General features: G+C 46.1%; 1 protein-coding gene across 1 annotated transcript; it reads left to right on the plus strand.

The window, feature by feature from the left end:
• The first annotated feature begins 23 nt into the window (after positions 1-23).
• On the plus strand, positions 24-15,959 carry cavin1a (caveolae associated protein 1a). Its single transcript, XM_027029842.2, has 2 exons — positions 24-1,009; positions 13,852-15,959. The coding sequence occupies exons 1-2, from the start codon at positions 452-454 to the stop codon at positions 14,536-14,538; spliced, it is 1,245 nt and encodes a 414-aa protein (XP_026885643.2). The 5' UTR covers positions 24-451; the 3' UTR covers positions 14,539-15,959.
• The last annotated feature ends 295 nt before the right edge of the window (positions 15,960-16,254 follow it).

Here is a 16,254-nt window from a genome sequence, read left to right on the forward strand (position 1 = left end):
GGGGCATGAAAGGGAAGGAGAACTCTTGACAGGGGGGCTTCAGTGTGAACCGTGACATTTGAGCGCAGTCTCACCCACTGTGCCCTGCACATACACACGCCTCAGAGCTGAGTGTGCCCAGCCCGGCTTGCTGGAGTCCTTGGCTGGATTCTCCCTGAAGAGGCGCACACAGAGAGAGAAGGACAGGACAAAGGGATTTTTTGAAAGGTAGAGTTCGATATTGATGTCGAGAAAGGCCAGGCTGACTGAGTGAAGCTGGGACAGTCGTGCAGGTCGCACTCATGCTGCATGTCTTCGTGTGACCGCTGAGGGCTTTTTTTAGTGCTTTATTTTTACTCTTTGGACTGCGTTCGTTCCCACACGCTGCGTGCGCGCGTGTGCTGTGCAGGTCTCCGTCTGAGAGTCCAGCGAGTGTGTGTGTGTGTGTGTGAGTTTGCCGGCGTGGACAGCCATGGCAGGCACGAACCTGAAGCAGGCTCGCCCAGCAGTCGATGAGGTCTCTTCCTCCGACGATGACGAGGTGGCATTGGTCATGGCTGCCGCCAAGCCATCGCTGACCACGCCGGCCTCCGACCGCAAGGTTACTGTGGCCGACGACATCAACGGAGCGGAGAACAAGGCGGACCCGGTGCCGGTGCCTGGGGAGGACGGCGGCGGGGAGCTCCCCAGGTCTGAGGCCCAGGACGCCGGCATGATGGTACTGGCCCTGCTGGACAAGATCATCGGTGCAGTGGACCAGATCCAGCAGAAACAGGACGGGCTGGAGGCACGGCAAGAGCGTGTGGAGAAGAGTGTCGCGGGCGTCCAGGATGAGCTGACGCGTCTAGCGAAGAGCCAGAGCAGCACGTCTGCGGCCGCCACCAAACTCCTGGGGAAGGTACGCAAGGTGAACGTGAGCGTGAAGGGCATGCGGACCGAGCTGGACCAGCAGGCGGGCCAAATCAAGAAGCTGGAGAACAATGAACACGAGCTTCTCAAGAGGAAGAACTTCAGAGTGCTCATTTACCAGGTGAGTGTGGATGAGGGCTGTGAGGAGGGGTTCTGTACAGTGTGCGCACACGTTCGAGTCTCCACGTTTGTTTTAGGGCATGTCTGAATTACATCGTCTATATGGGCAGAAGGGACCTCACTGACTTTCCTGGAATCGGCTCTGTCGCCATGGTGAACCTGCGGATGTGTTCAGTAGTCCTCATGCTTGCAGGCGAGATTCCTCCGCAGGGCTCGGTTCTGCACTCCCCTTTCAGCATCAAAAGGTCTCAGCTCCCAGCCGAGCGTAGCGTCATACTGAAGCTTTCTGCTCCTCCCAGACAGGGACCACACGTGGTGCCCCGAGACCTGTGATATGAGCCTTCCACAGATGGCCAGAATTTCACACATACAGAATATATTCAGCACTCTGTGATAAATGAATAATTCATCATTAATAACTCAAAACGAAGAGATGCCCTGGAGTACTCAAATTTCACAAAAAAATGTGCCTAAAACACCAAACGCTGAATAAATTATAGCTTTTTTAATTTTATATTTCTTGCTAGAGCATTTTAAGAGGTAGAGTTCAGTTCCTGTGTGCAATACAGATTACATTTTTAGAGTTATTTTGTTGTGTTAGAAACCTAGCTAAGCTAGCTAAGTATGTTTGCAGTTATGAGAAATATATCGGTTACAGTAGACTGTGGGCTCCCCTAGCAACCAGCTGGTGAGAACTGGTTTCATCTACCCTGATTCAACACAGGTTTTAAAATTTCCCCCAAAACTCAATTGCGCATGTGGTGCAGTACCTTTTTTTTTAAAAACAAAAACAAACGGGATTCTGGTAGGGTTTGTGGGATTGTGGATGTCTCAGTGGTTTTAAAGAGTTCTTCACATACCACACACCAGTGATAATGTGGTGTGATGAAACTGATATTTGTAATATTTGATAAATGTTGTAAGGAAGGCAGAGAAGGAAATGGCCGAATCTTAAATAATGCTGTTTCTCTCTCTCTCGTCCACACGTTTACTGTCTCAGTGTGATGGTGTATCCAGCTGTGTTAAAGCACGTGTGCTGTGCAGATAGTGGACTTGTGTAGGTGTGCGTGTTGGCCATAAACGTATGATGCTATGAGCATGTCTGTGTGTGTTTGTGTGCTGAAGTTCTCCACTCCCTTTAAATTTGACTAGAGTTTGAAGTAATTTACCTTTTTTCTATTTAGCTTTTTATTTCACATTTATGTATGTATTATTGAAGGAAGTCGACATATGCTTATGATTTAATTAAACGTAACAACAGACTTCTCACATGGGAGCTGGGTCAGTATGTGTAAAGTAAAAGGCTTTTCTCTTTTATACATGTGCTCTGTAGTTGTATTTTTTTTTTTTTTACTGATTAATGGCGAGACTTGTTTGTTTATTATTTAACTGCAGACTTCAGTAAAGCAGATTCAGTCTAAGTGGTCAGAATAATTTGGCTCTGCTTTAGTGACCAGTGCCACACCTTCATCCTTCACGTACACCTTCCTTCGTAGTATCAACATGACCACCTTTGTGCCCAGTTCAGCAGAATGGTAGTCTATGGGAGCACAGACAATGCAAAGTGAAGGACAAATAAATGTCCTATGTCTCTTCCCAGTAATGGGCCTTCCTTTGCAATGGGACCATTACTAGTGTTGTGGGAGCGTACTAGACTGTTCTGGTGTGGTATAAAGCGTCGTGGGAGCTTACTAGACGGTCGTTGGACTGTAGGCTGGAATGCAGTAGAGAAACATGAAGGTGATGTGGGGCGGAGGAGGGTGTAGAATGACAGACTGAGATTCACCCAGAGACATCCCCCCCTGCTCCCTCTTCTCCACCAATGGACAGTCTACTTATAGTTTAGAATGTGGTAATGTCTGCAATGCAGTTTAGCAAGGTTACTGTCAGAGAGAGAAAGACAGAGGGCGATAGAGCGTTGTATTGGGGGTGTGGAAGCTGAAGGAATTGTGGGTACTTTACCCCAGGGCTTTCTGAGTTGCAGTACTGGAGACCACTGCCCCCACCCCCTGCCTTCACCTGATTCGGCTCATCAGCTAATGAGCTATCGAGCCCCTCGTGAGCTGGACCACAAGTGCTGGGGAAATCTGAGATGGTGCAGGCCAGTGGCTCCCTGGAGTACAGAAGCACCCTGTACGCATGTAGCTCTGCAAACAGATGGAGGTGTTTTTCTGAGGCAGTGTCCACAGAGCGGTTCAGCTTTCTCTGAACGGCTGTCACTAAGGGGGTGTGTGTATTTTTGATTATCTAGGCCAGATGGATGATGTACAGTACATTGAAATGCTTTTCCACATATCGCAGCTTCAGGGTCAGCTCTTATATGCTCACTGAGAGAGTTATGCTCAGGGACCCAACAGGTGCACATCTTTTAGCAGGTGCATACACATACACACACACACACACACACACACACACACACGCCTGCACACAGATGCAAGTGCACACGCACACATGCAGGAATCTTTGTCTGCACTTAAGTTTCCTTCCTACAGACCAGCCTGTACTGACCGGTACTGCTCTGTACTGACCTGTGCTAACCTGTACTGCTCTGTACTGACCGGTACTGCTCTGTAATGCTCTGTTCTGACCTGTGCTATCCTGTACTGCTCTGTACTGACCGGTACTGCTCTGTAATGCTCTGTACTGACCTGTGCTAACCTGTACTGCTCTGTAATGCTCTGTACTGTCCTGTACTATCCTGTACTGCTCTGTACTGACCTGTGCTAACCTGTATTGCTCTGTACTGAGCTGTACTGCTCTGTAATGCTCTGTATTGACCTGTGCTAACCTGTACTGCTCTGTACTAACTCAGCTGTAGATAAAGTGCACTGAAGTTCATTTGTGTGAAGTTCATCTATATAACCGTGTTTGATTTGATTTGGGTGTTCCACACTGGGTTAGTGAATGTCCACATTGACATACTGACATGGTGTCTGTAATGTCCATACTGGATTAGTGAATGTCCATACTGGCATATGGACTGACATACTGACATGGTGTCTGTAATAAAACCAGAAACTGTCTGGGACAACACAAATAGGTCCAAACACTTATTTGCATTGTTTTCCCTTATACAAAACATGATCCTCTATTAGGCAACAGATGAAAATAGCAAATGTGGCTTACAATACATTTGCTCATAAGAGCTCAAATAAAATTCAAAACATATCATACATAACATATCCATCTAATTATTACCCATAACCCAATCTTGAATCAATTTCTTAACAGCATACTTTAAACCTCACACACGATCAGTCATTTAAATTTCAACTGCACATATACAGGGGACACAACACACTCCACTCACACGCTGGGGCAGCACATCTGAGATTGTCCATCTCCATGAAACCTCACACACCTTATACACCTCACACACCTCATACACCTCACACAATTAAAAAGGCATCATTAAAATAGAGCTGTACCAAAGCCCCTAACCCTAACCACGAAGAACAGGCATCATTAAAATAGAGCTGTACCAAAGCCCCTAACCTAAGCCTTAGTTAAAACTCTATCTGCCTGCTCCTTGCCTGACATATAATCTAACATTCATCCTCCATATTTAATCGTGTTCTTAGCTTCCACTAATGAATCTTTAACTTTTTCCTTGTTCCAAACAAAACTGATTCAGTTTTCCCCAAATGATGTGATATATTCTGACATCCACCTACTGACACCTAAAAGGAAAGAATGTGAGAATCTCAGTACCAGCTCTGTGGGTGTGGGTGTGGGTGTGTGTGTTGTCCTGGCATCAGGGTCCACTGAAGCTACAGCTTACACAACATTAAACAGATATCAAGTTGCGCATAACACAGCTCCTAAGAGGTCCATATAAATTACTGCTGTTAAATTGGTATCTCACTGGATGACTGGGCCTGAGAGAGAGAGAGTTTGTGTGTGTGTGTGTGTGTGTGCATTTCTTTAAGTCTCTGGAAATGAGAGACATTTGGAGGGGAACATTAAAAGTGTATTTATGGAAACATCACATAGGAAGAAAAGTTTTCTTCTGCCTGTGGGGGAATCAGAGGCAACACCTCAAATGCCCCCAGACACACAGAGACAACATCCCTGTGTGTCCAGGGGCATTCGGGGTGTTGTCTCTGTGTGTCCAGGGGCATTCGGGGTGTTGTCTCTGTGTGTCTAGGGGCATTCGGGGTGTTGTCTCTGGGTGTCTAGGGACATTCAGGGTGTTGTCTCTGTGTGTCTGGGGGCATTCGAGGTGTTGTCTCTGTGTGTCTGGGGGCATTAGGCGTGTTGTCTCTACGCTCCTCGCGCTGTTATGCTGTAGGACGTCTACGCTCCTCGCGCTGTTATGCTGTAGGACGTCTACGCTCCTCGCGCTGTTATGCTGTAGGACGTCTACGCTCCTCATGCTGTTACGCTGTAGGACGTCTACGCTCCTCATGCTGTTACACTGTAGGACATCTACGCTCCTCACGCTGTTACGCTGTAGGACATCTACGCTCCTCACACTGTTACGTTGTAGGACGTCTCTCCACTCCTCACACTGTTATGCCATAGAATGTCTACGCTCCTCACTGTTACACTGTAGGTCGTTTTGGACATTTCTATGCAGGCACATTGGTCTGCTGTCTATTTTCTGCAGAGTATCAGATGTACCCAAACAGGTGTGTGTGTTGCTGTGAGAGAGACATGCATGAGTGGCGTTGATGTTGTGTCACAGATGTTCTCTTTCAGGTCCTGGAATAGCAGCATTCTTCTACATGGCTCTTAAATTTAAACTGGGTCGTCAGTTGCAACAGAACCGCGACTGCCACACACACAGCAGCTCTCTGCAGATCCTAACCAGGGTATGAAGTGCTTTGTTTTCACTCTGTTATGCTATTCATATCTGGATCTCAAGACTCTTGCACACCACATACACACCACATCTGGATCTCAGACTGTTACACACTACACATCACACTTCTATCATGCTTGTGTTCTTTGGGTGCTCCAAGGCCCTTGAACAATGCTTCTAAGCCCTCTAATTTGTCCCATTTTAAAAAGCATCTCCTGATGCAGACTTGGGTCTGATAATCCATTACCTCCGGTCAGTGTAGCAGAACTAGGTCTGACAAACCCTCACTACTGGTCAGTGTATCAGAACTAGGTCTGACAATACCTGGGTAGGTCTGATAATGGAGCTTGTCAATAACTGAGATTAGCATATAAATAGACAGTTTCTCAGTGGAACTGACTGGGAAAAAACACTCAAAACAGGCTGTATTTCCACACACACCCATTAGGATTCGTATTCAGGCTGAGCTCTGTGGTGTGGACAGTTCAACACAACATGGCTGCACCCTCAAACACTCAATGACTCTCTACTAGTCATTACACTAGTAGCAGCACTGTCAATGTTCTAGTAGTTTAGTGTGTTTCTCAGATCCTTAAAGTGTGATGTGAGCTATCAGCAGAGGCCAGGGACCCCTGTGCTGGATACAGGGTGACATAGAAGACCACCGTCACTGAGAGGAGAAAAACCCCTGTCTCTGACAGGTCAGGTCCTGAAGACCGCTGTCACTGACAGGTCCTGGGTTTTACTCTGTGTATGAGAGCTGTGTATGAGAGCTCAAACACCTGAAGATGGATTGTTTTTTCTACATTGAATCACAGACGTCTGTGTGTTGTAGGCACCTTTCAGCCAAAGGACCTCCACAAACACACCATTTCCAACCCTATGATTTGGCCCTCAAATAAAACAAGCTGTTTTATGTGTGTTTTTGTTTGCTTGTTCTGACTGGATGGTTTACAGAGAAGCACCATGATGGCTCACAGACTCAACAGATGTGAACTAAGATTAGGCTCTGTGTGCAGATCTGACCCGAGAGGCTTCTCTCTTGGGGAACCAACTAGTGTGTGAGAGCAGAACTGTCGCTGTTATCATTATCATCTGCAGAGACGCATCTACTGCTGTGGCCTGGTACGAGTGGGAATTCACCTGTTTTATGCGCAGCATGTTAGATTAGTTTACGTGGCTTTAAAATATTAGAACAACTTTAAAAACCCCACGGGAGTTATTTCCAGCCAAATACTTCTGTAAGCTTTATGCCTGGTTTTAGGAATATTTCAGCTTGTGACCGGTTCTCATGCCATAGTCAGACTGCGTGATATTTGTCACAACACCCGGATTAGGCGACTGTATTGTCCTAAATTCTTACCGTGTCCTGGTCGGGACTCCAGCCACGCAATACGTTTCGTGCCAACCAATCATCGTTCATGGCGTCGCACGACTTCACAGGTCATCCATCATGGCTGCAGAAGCGCTTGGTGTGTTGTTGCCGGTCTTACGATAAGAAGAAACAGGTGTCATCTCACCCTACTGTTCAACGGCAAACAAAGTCAGAGCAGGCAGAAAAATACCAAACAGTCCAGATATACTAGACTGTTCGTCGGGGGTCGTGGAGCGTCTCAGACACTGCGTGAATGTTCTTTGGTGATGTCACACTACAAGACTCATAGTCAGTTACGACGACATTGCGTCAAAATAAATAAACAAATACATAAAATGAGCCTCTGTGTATGTAAGCGAGCTGACTATTTACAGTGTCATGCACAATCTAAATTAAAACCATGCTATGAACCGTATATGTTTCAGTCTGCATCAGGGATATATCAGTTCTCAAACAGAACTTGATATTAACAAATTAAGTAGCTAGATGTCTTATCAAAAAACTGTTTCCACGTCAGTGTTGGACCTACTAGCGTTAGCTGAACTAGAGTGGATCTTTAACCAATCAAACTAGCTAGTTAGCTAGCAAGCAAGCTTATGAGTTGTGTGTTGTTGATGAAATAGGATTAGGGTTATAGCTAGCTACCTGACAAATGGCTTGACAAAGATACATCTTATAGATTTATATAACAACACAGGCTTTTCTTTGAATGTTACACAAGTAGGAACATAAAGAGCCTCTATGTAAACAAAGATGAAAAGTTTGCTAGTAGCTAACATTACCTATACTAGCATTGCCTATATTGGCATTACCTATACTAACGTTACCTATACTAGCGTTACCTATACTAACGTTACCTGTACTAGCGTTACCTATACTAACATTACCTGTACTAGCGTTACCTATACCAACGTTACCTATACTAGTATTACCTTTACTAGCATTACCTATACTAACGTTACCTGTACTAGCGTTACCTATACTAACGTTACCTATACTGGTATTACCTTTGCTAGCATTACCTATACTAACGTTACCTGTACTAGCGTTACCTATACCAACGTTACCTATACTGGTATTACCTTTACTAGCATTACCTATACTAACATTACCTGTACTAGAGTTACCTATACTAAATTTACCTACACTAGCGTTACCTATACTAGCATTACCTATACTAGCATCAGCTATACTAAAATTACCTATACTGGCGTTACCTATAATAGAGTTATCTATACTAGCCTTACCTATACTAGCGAGCTAAGCTAGTTCCTTGCCTCCATTGGTTGATATTATGATACTCTCTGGTTTTGGTAGTATTAAAATAGCTGTCATCTCAGTTTCAGTGCCAAGAGCTTAATATAGCAGTGCCTGTATGAGTGAAGGTCTGACAGGAGTTTGTCCTGCAGTGTGTATATGCATGAGTGCATGAAGACTTACAGACTTCATCTGTAAGTATCTTTTTAAGAAATTAAATGTACTCATATGCTGTGTGTCTGAGAGAGAGAGACAGAGAGAGTGAGAGAAAGCATTTGTAGGACTATGATCTGGCCCTGTACTGAGTTATGCCACCTTCACATCCGGATTTTTTTTTGTGTGTGTGTGTGTGTGTGTGTGTGTGTACATGCAGTTCTCCCAGTACATCATAACCATTTGTCATCTTCTGCATAAAGTGTAAAATCCATTAGAATTCCATTTTCTTCCCAAAAGGGGACATGGAGGTTTTGAAGGCTAAAACTTCAGGCCTGTTTGAGCCTGTATAAGCCCAGTGAGGAACTGTGAAGGGGGTTGGACTTCCTCCACCCTGAAGCAAAGCTGATGAAGAGTGACTACTTTATAAAACTAGGGGTTGGTTCTCCTTTAATAACACTTCCTAAAGTTCTAGCAAGGAAAGGTACTGAATGAGAGGGGAAACACTGGTGATTGGAGTCACATGTACAGTATTCAGAAGTGTCATGTTCATGTCCTCCTGTGACAGCGGATAGATCAGCGCATGCGAGAAAAGCCTAATGTCCAGGCTAGAGTGGAACAAAAGATAGTAAAAGTGCATATTTACACTGACTTGGTGAAAGTGACAGAGAAGAGTGCTGATAGATGTCGTCTTTGTGTCTGGAGGGTCAGTGGTTCAGCTCGAGCACTAACAGAGGATTGAGGGCAGTGTGGTGCAGAACGGGGTTTGATTAGGTGTGTAGGTGCTGGCCCAGATATGGCTTTGCAGACAAATATCAGTGTTTTAAATGTGCTGTGAGCTGCTACAGGGGGCCAGTGGAGGGAACACACTGGTAGTGGTAGCTCAGTGGTACTGGACTAGTAATCTGAAGGTTGCCAGTTCAAGTCTCAACACCACCAAGTTGTCACTGTTGGGTCCCTGAGCAAGACCCTTAAACCTTAACAACTCAAGTTGTGTTCAGACATGATTGTAAGTTGCTTTGGATAAAGGTGTCAGATAAATCCCGTAAATGTAAACACAGCTGGTGAGAACTTCAGGAGGTTGAAAACATGCTGAGGTGCTGCAGGGGTATGACAGCACAGAGGGGAGACCTGCCAGGATGAGTCTGGAGATGACGAGACACTGAACAAACACATGATGGACTGGAGGGACATGCAGAGGGAAACGATCAAGTCAAGTGAACCAATGAGAAATGGTTACGCAGGGTTGCGTGAGCTTGTCAGGTGAGCTGATCCATGTGTTCTCCAGTGAGATCCCAAGATGGAGGCATCTCCAGTTATAGCAGCTCAGCCATGCTTCAAGTGACAAGCTGCCATCCGAGATATCTGCTAGACATGTGAGTGTCTGAGGGTGAAAAGGAGAAATAAAGCACTACATTCACAGAAAAAATCGATCATTTTATGTAGCAGGTTTCATGGACCTTAGAAGACAAATCACTGTTCACATGACATTTTATTAAATAACACTTAACTACATATTTGGATAATGATAAGGATAAGGGTAGTTTAATGGGTGGGGTAGTAGAAGGGGTGAAGGGTAGTTAATGGGTGGGGTAGTAGAAGGGGTGAAGGGTAGTTAATGGGTGGGGTAGTAGAAGGGGTGAACGGTAGTTAATGGGTGGGGTAGTAGAAGGGGTGAAGGGTAGTTAATGGGTGGGGTAGTAGAAGGGGGTGAAGGGTAGTTAATGGGTGGGGTAGTAGAAGGGGGTGAAGGGTAGTTAATGGGTGGGGTAGTAGAAGGGGGTGAAGGGTAGTTAATGGGTGGGGTAGTAGAAGGGGGTGAAGGGTAGTTAATGGGTGGGGTAGTAGAAGGGGTGAAGGGTAGTTAATGGCTGGGGTAGTAGAAGGGGGTGAAGGGTAGTTAATGGGTGGGGTAGTAGAAGGGGTGAAGGGTAGTTAATGGGTGGGGTAGTAGAAGGGGTGAAGGGTAGTTAATGGGTGGGGTAGTAGAAGGGGTGAAGGGTAGTTAATGGGTCGGGTAGTAGAAGGGGTGAACGGTAGTTAATGGGTGGGGTAGTAGAAGGGGTGAAGGGTAGTTAATGGGTGGGGTAGTAGAGGGGGGTGAAGGGTAGTTAATGGGTGGGGTAGTAGAAGGGGGTGAAGGGTAGTTAATGGGTGGGGTAGTAGAGGGGGTGAAGGGTAGTTAATTGGTGGTAGTAGTAGGGGGTGAAGGGTAGTTAATGGGTGGGGTAGTAGAGGGGGGTGAAGGGTAGTTAATGGGTGGGGTAGTAGAAGGGGGTGAAGGGTAGTTAATGGGTGGGGTAGTAGAGGGGGGTGAAGGGTAGTTAATGGGTGGGGTAGTAGAGGGGGTGAAGGGTAGTTAATGGGTGGGGTAGTAGAAGGGGGTGAAGGGTAGTTAATGGGTGGGGTAGTAGAAGGGGGTGAAGGGTAGTTAATGGGTGGGGTAGTAGAGGGGGGTGAAGGGTAGTTAATGGGTGGGGTAGTAGAGGGGGTGAAGGGTAGTTAATGGGTGGGGTAGTAGAAGGGGGTGAAGGGTAGTTAATGGGTGGGGTAGTAGAAGGGGGTGAAGGGTAGTTAATGGGTGGGGTAGTAGGGGGTGGAGGTGCGTGACTGAGTTGCATTAATAGAATGTTTTCTCTAGCAGCAGTGCAGAGCAGCTGTCATCTCATTCATCCTCACTGTGGCTTTCAACACTGCTCAAAAGAAGGCAAGAGACTCGTTCATGCTGTCTCACTCTCTCACTCATGCGTTCTCTCACTCTCTTGTTCTCTCCCCCTCTCTCACTCATGCTCTCACTCTCTCTTTCATTCTCTCACTCTCTACCTTACTCTTCTCCCCTTTCCTCTTCGTCTTTTTCTCTTTTTTTCAAACACACCTGTTCAGAAAACTTCACATTTCTACAGGAGTCACAATTATTTTGTGTACAGTTCCACAGAGTCACTGCAGATCTTGTGGGTTGCCAGGACAGCCTGTCTGCATAATGGTAGGGAAGTTTGCTATTGTCCTCTAGCTGTCTGTCTAATACAAAGTGTGCCGTGAAATATCTGGACTCAAGCGTTTGTTGTGTTCAGTACATCAACAGAAAAAAAATGGCAAAAAAACAAAACAACAGAACACAGTGACCGTAGACAGAACAGTGACTAGTGAGAACACAGGGACCGTAGACAGAACAGTGACTAGTGAGAACACAGGGACCGTAGACAGAACAGTGACTAGTGAGAACACAGGGACCGTAGACAGAACAGTGACTAGTGAGAACACAGGGACCGTAGACAGAACAGTGACTAGTGAGAACACAGGGACCGTAGACAGAACAGTGACTAGTGAGAACACAGGGACCGTAGACAGAACAGTGACTAGTGAGAACACAGGGACCGTAGACAGAACAGTGACTAGTGAGAACACAGTGGCATCAGTACTGCTGGTCTTTATGGTGAAGCAGCACTTTGTGAGCATGACATATTCATAGTCTCTGCTAGTATGCCACCACGTTTACACACACACAGTCTCTTGCACAGTACACAGATTCTGTGCTTTGCTCACATTCCCAAACGGCCCTACTGTGGTGCCCTTCACGTCGAGTTAAGTTTGGTAATGTGTGGTTGAGTCAGATGTTTACTGCTGCCCCCTGCCTGGAGTGGAGACTATTGCTGGCTGTCGCTACGGTGACAGCATCGGTATTTATTTGTTTATTGCAGTATGAAAGGTGGGGTGGGGTGACGGCTGAAGTCCAGGGAAAGGGAGATACGGAATCCAGGGTGCAGGGAAGCGGAGCCTGAAATAAAAGCACGCACGCACAGAATATGACTCCCACTCAAGTCCACGGAGCTGAGGTCGCGTGCCACTATATACAGGCGGCAAACAAACGCCCTGCTTTTTTATCTCCGCTTTAACGGAGCCTTAGTTGGGCTCCGCTGCACGGTGAAGACTCGGGAGGACGGCAGCTGCTGGGTGCTTTGCCAGCATTTTCGAAAGCCACTCTGAACACACGCTGTTAAGTTCTTGTGCCAAATTTTTCCTTGACACGTTTCAGCTTGACGAAAACGTCCCAGTGAAACCTTATAACGCTTTAGACGATGTAACGTTATAAATGCAACACCTCTATCAAGACGATGCAATTTAAGAGTGTACGTTTGCCGAAAACCGACGAAGTTAGTGATGTGTCCACATCTAGCTAATTACAATCACGCGGCACAGCTGCGTGGGTCCACGGAAAGGACCGTGCGCGTGCCACTGAGAGGGAGAGCTTCACGTTCATAGTGAACGTTTATCAAGCGTTTTAGAGGGTTGCTCCTGCCCGTCACCACCAGGGGGAGCTTTAATAAAAATAACTCCTTTTGCACGAACCATTTGTAAGGATGGTTAGTCCGTTTGCACGTGTTCACCACTTCTGTTATCATGCGGAAGCCTCTCTGCACGTGACGGTTCTGCCTGTTCTGCGGTTTTCTTAGCGTTGTAGATGCGCGTGAGACGAGGCACCCTGGTTATTATTTAACAGTCAAATCATGCAGAAAGAATTCTGGATTATTTCTTCATCTATGTTGCGGTATGTTATCACTTCCAGAGCGATATTTATAGTAGACCCAAGTACTTTTGAAGGGAGTAGTAATAGTGTACTTATTAGATATTACTTTAGTAGTTTAAAAATGAGAAATTTGTAGTAGGTGTTTTAAAAGGCCACTAGGGGGCGGCCGTCACCTCTGTAAATTACGTTCATCCGGTTGTGACAAAAAATGACACAAAAATCGCCGAACTGGCTGCATAAAAATCGTATCATTTTCACGCCACAGGAGTCCCCCGACCCTTCATTATAGCAGTTCCTCGCTGCTGATGTCTGAAGATGCGTTCTGAATTCTAAATGGCAGGCTAGCCTCCAAAATAACATTTATTAACTTCGAGTGGAAGCGAACATTTTGATTGTAGCTTGATTTGGGTAATTGTGGGCTAATTATATGCAGACTCAAATCAGTAATTAGTTGAAACAGGCACGTGTGTCGCCATACAGTGGGATGGATAAATATAGGTAAATTAAATCATGTCCTTTTTGTGAGCTAGCACACATTGTCCAAAAGTGTTTCAACTGTTTCCTACAGCAAAGAGCAAAAGTTTAAAATAAAAATACGAATTGCATTAAATAGAACTGGTAACATCACAACTAAAACATGTCAGTTATGTTTATTTATTGTTTAATATTTATTCTCTCCTTCTCTCTCTCCTCTCTCTCTCTCCTTCTCTCACTGCCTTCCCCTCTTAGGAGAAACCCATCCTAACCCCTACACCATCTGCTCCAGTAGGAGAAGAAGATGAGCTGGTGCTGGGTGGAGGTGGAGGGGAGGCACGGGGCTCTGATGAGGAGGTGGAGATCGAGGAGACCGTGGAGGAGTCTCGAGCCGCCCGCATAAAGAGGAGTGGCCTACAGCGTGTGGACGAGCTGAAGAAGGCCTTCAGCAAGGAGCAGATGGAGAAGACCAGGCAGAAGACCAGGGAGAACCTGGAGAAGACCAGGCAGAGAACCCGGGAGAACCTGGAGAAGACCCGCCTGAGGACACGGGAGAACCTGCAGAGAACCAAACAGAGTCTGGGCAAGAAGATGGGCAAGCTGAGCACGAGAATCACGCCTAGCACCGAGCGCAGAGAGAAGCTCCGCACCTCCCGAGACAAACTGAAGAAGTCTCTGACCCCTGGGCGCTCCGCCCACACCCGCCCCAAGACCACCACCTACCGCGTGCCCCCCTTCACCTTCTACGTGAAGAAGATCCGCGAGGGTGAGGAGGAGCCTGTGCCCATGCGCGAGATAGAGGCGGAGCCGGAGGAGGAGGAGGAGTGGGAGGAGGAGGGGGAGCTGGTGGATCTGAGCAGCCCGGAGGGGAAAGCAGTGTCCCAGCAGCCCGAGAAGGTGCTCAATACCAGGGCCCTCCCCACGGAGAGTGCCACCCAGTGAAGCTGGGGTCAAAGTTCATCGCGCTGAAGGTGGCGTGCAGGCCAGCGATGGCCAGCAATGGGGGGGAAATATGACGTATGCACAGCTGTGTTTGTGAAGAGTAGAATTAATATACAAGCATGAGGGAATGAGGGATGCACTGAACTCATTCATTCATTCATTCACTCACTCTCATTCATTCATTCATTGGTGTTTTTTTTATTCAAATGTTGCTGTTAATTCTCTGATATCTGAGGCTGTAAAACCATAGTCTAGTAGTAGTTCACTGACAGGATCTCACTGTGTGACCTGAGTTGCCTCAGATCCAGGCTGATGTTTGATAATTACACTCTTCATGGATGATGTGAGTAATGTTATCACAGGGCCCCTTAATCTCACTGGGTCTGGATTGAGAAACAGGAAAATTTGCCACTAACATCTAAATGAAGTTTAAAGAGTCACTTTAGGTTAACAAAAAAGCCTAAAATGGTGTAAGAACTGGGGCTGAGAGTCACACAGGAACAGCTCATTGCCATCTCTTGGTATTTCCTGCTTTCTGACTGACAGTGTGCTTACAGTGTGTTTCTGTTTTGGACTTAAGAATGACACAAAGCTCAACACGTAGAGCATTATCCATTTACCAGATACAAGATTGACACTGTTCGTTTCACAATTCCGCTATAATGTCAGGTGCATTTTAAAACACGTTTAGTGCTTTATCCTGTGCATGTTACACCCATGTTCACGTCTGTGTGCACCCACTTCCTGTACATAAAGTACATTTCTGATGGGGCAAAAAGTCCAGGGCCTATGGGAAACCTGTTAACATGATCTGTGTGAAGAGGTCTATGGTTTTCTCTGATCTGTGCAGAGATGTATACAGTTTAACTCCGTCCTAATGGAATATATAACATGTTTATAGCCTTCAAGTTGTGACAAATGCTTTTTTATTGTATATGTTCCTTTGCAAGCTCATATACAGTATGTATCATGTTTAATAGATTAATTTACAAGGGACACAGCTGTAATATCTCATGGGACACGTGCTGATGGTGCTGTGAACATGTTATGTATTGTGACGGAGTGAGGTTTTACTTACATGCTTGTATCAGTCTTTATAAACCATGTGTCTGCGTACCAGAGGGGAACTGGACACATCTTACTTAGGTCCGGCTCGAAACCTTGTTAGTTATATCAGAACTGGGTCTGATTAGTTAGTTAGATCAAAACTGGGTCTGATTTCTTGTATGTCCGCCACAAGGATCGGTGTGGTCTGCTCATCACCACGGCGACTGCCTTTCGACTTCCACTGCTTCTGTAGGGTTTTGCTTTTTGGCTTAATGAGTGAAATGTAAGATGCTTTGAACAACCAAATAAAACAATCTAATAACATCTCAGCGGTTGAGGCTGGTTAATGTGAGAATTGAAATAAAGAAATAAAAGATAGACAGAACACTTTCACTTTGTTTCCAGTTCTTGTAACGGTTTCCCCTTATAGCACAAGATAGTGCTGACGCGTGTGCAGGGGACTGTACCATGTGCGGGGGACTGTAACGTGTGCGGGGAACCGTACCGTGTGCGGGGAACCGTACCATGTGCGGGGGACTGTAACGTGTGCGGGGGACTGTACCATGTGCTCAGCATTGTGTCGTGTCCATTCTTGCTGTCTCGGTGGGTTTCTAGTTGCAGAATCAATGGAGGGGGAATTTGATTAAGGAGAGTGTTTTACCCCACAGC

The sequence above is a fragment of the Electrophorus electricus genome, chromosome 1 (genome assembly GCF_013358815.1).
Source record: "Electrophorus electricus isolate fEleEle1 chromosome 1, fEleEle1.pri, whole genome shotgun sequence".
Taxonomy (NCBI): Eukaryota; Metazoa; Chordata; class Actinopteri; order Gymnotiformes; family Gymnotidae; genus Electrophorus; species Electrophorus electricus.

Coding starts and splice junctions, on each gene's coding strand:
- cavin1a (XM_027029842.2), top strand. CDS start 452: ATGGCAGGCACGAACCTGAAGCAGGCTCGCCCAGCAGTCGATGAGGTC. Junction 1,010..13,851: donor TCAGAGTGCTCATTTACCAG/GTGAGTGTGGAT, acceptor TTCCCCTCTTAG/GAGAAACCCATCCTAACCCC.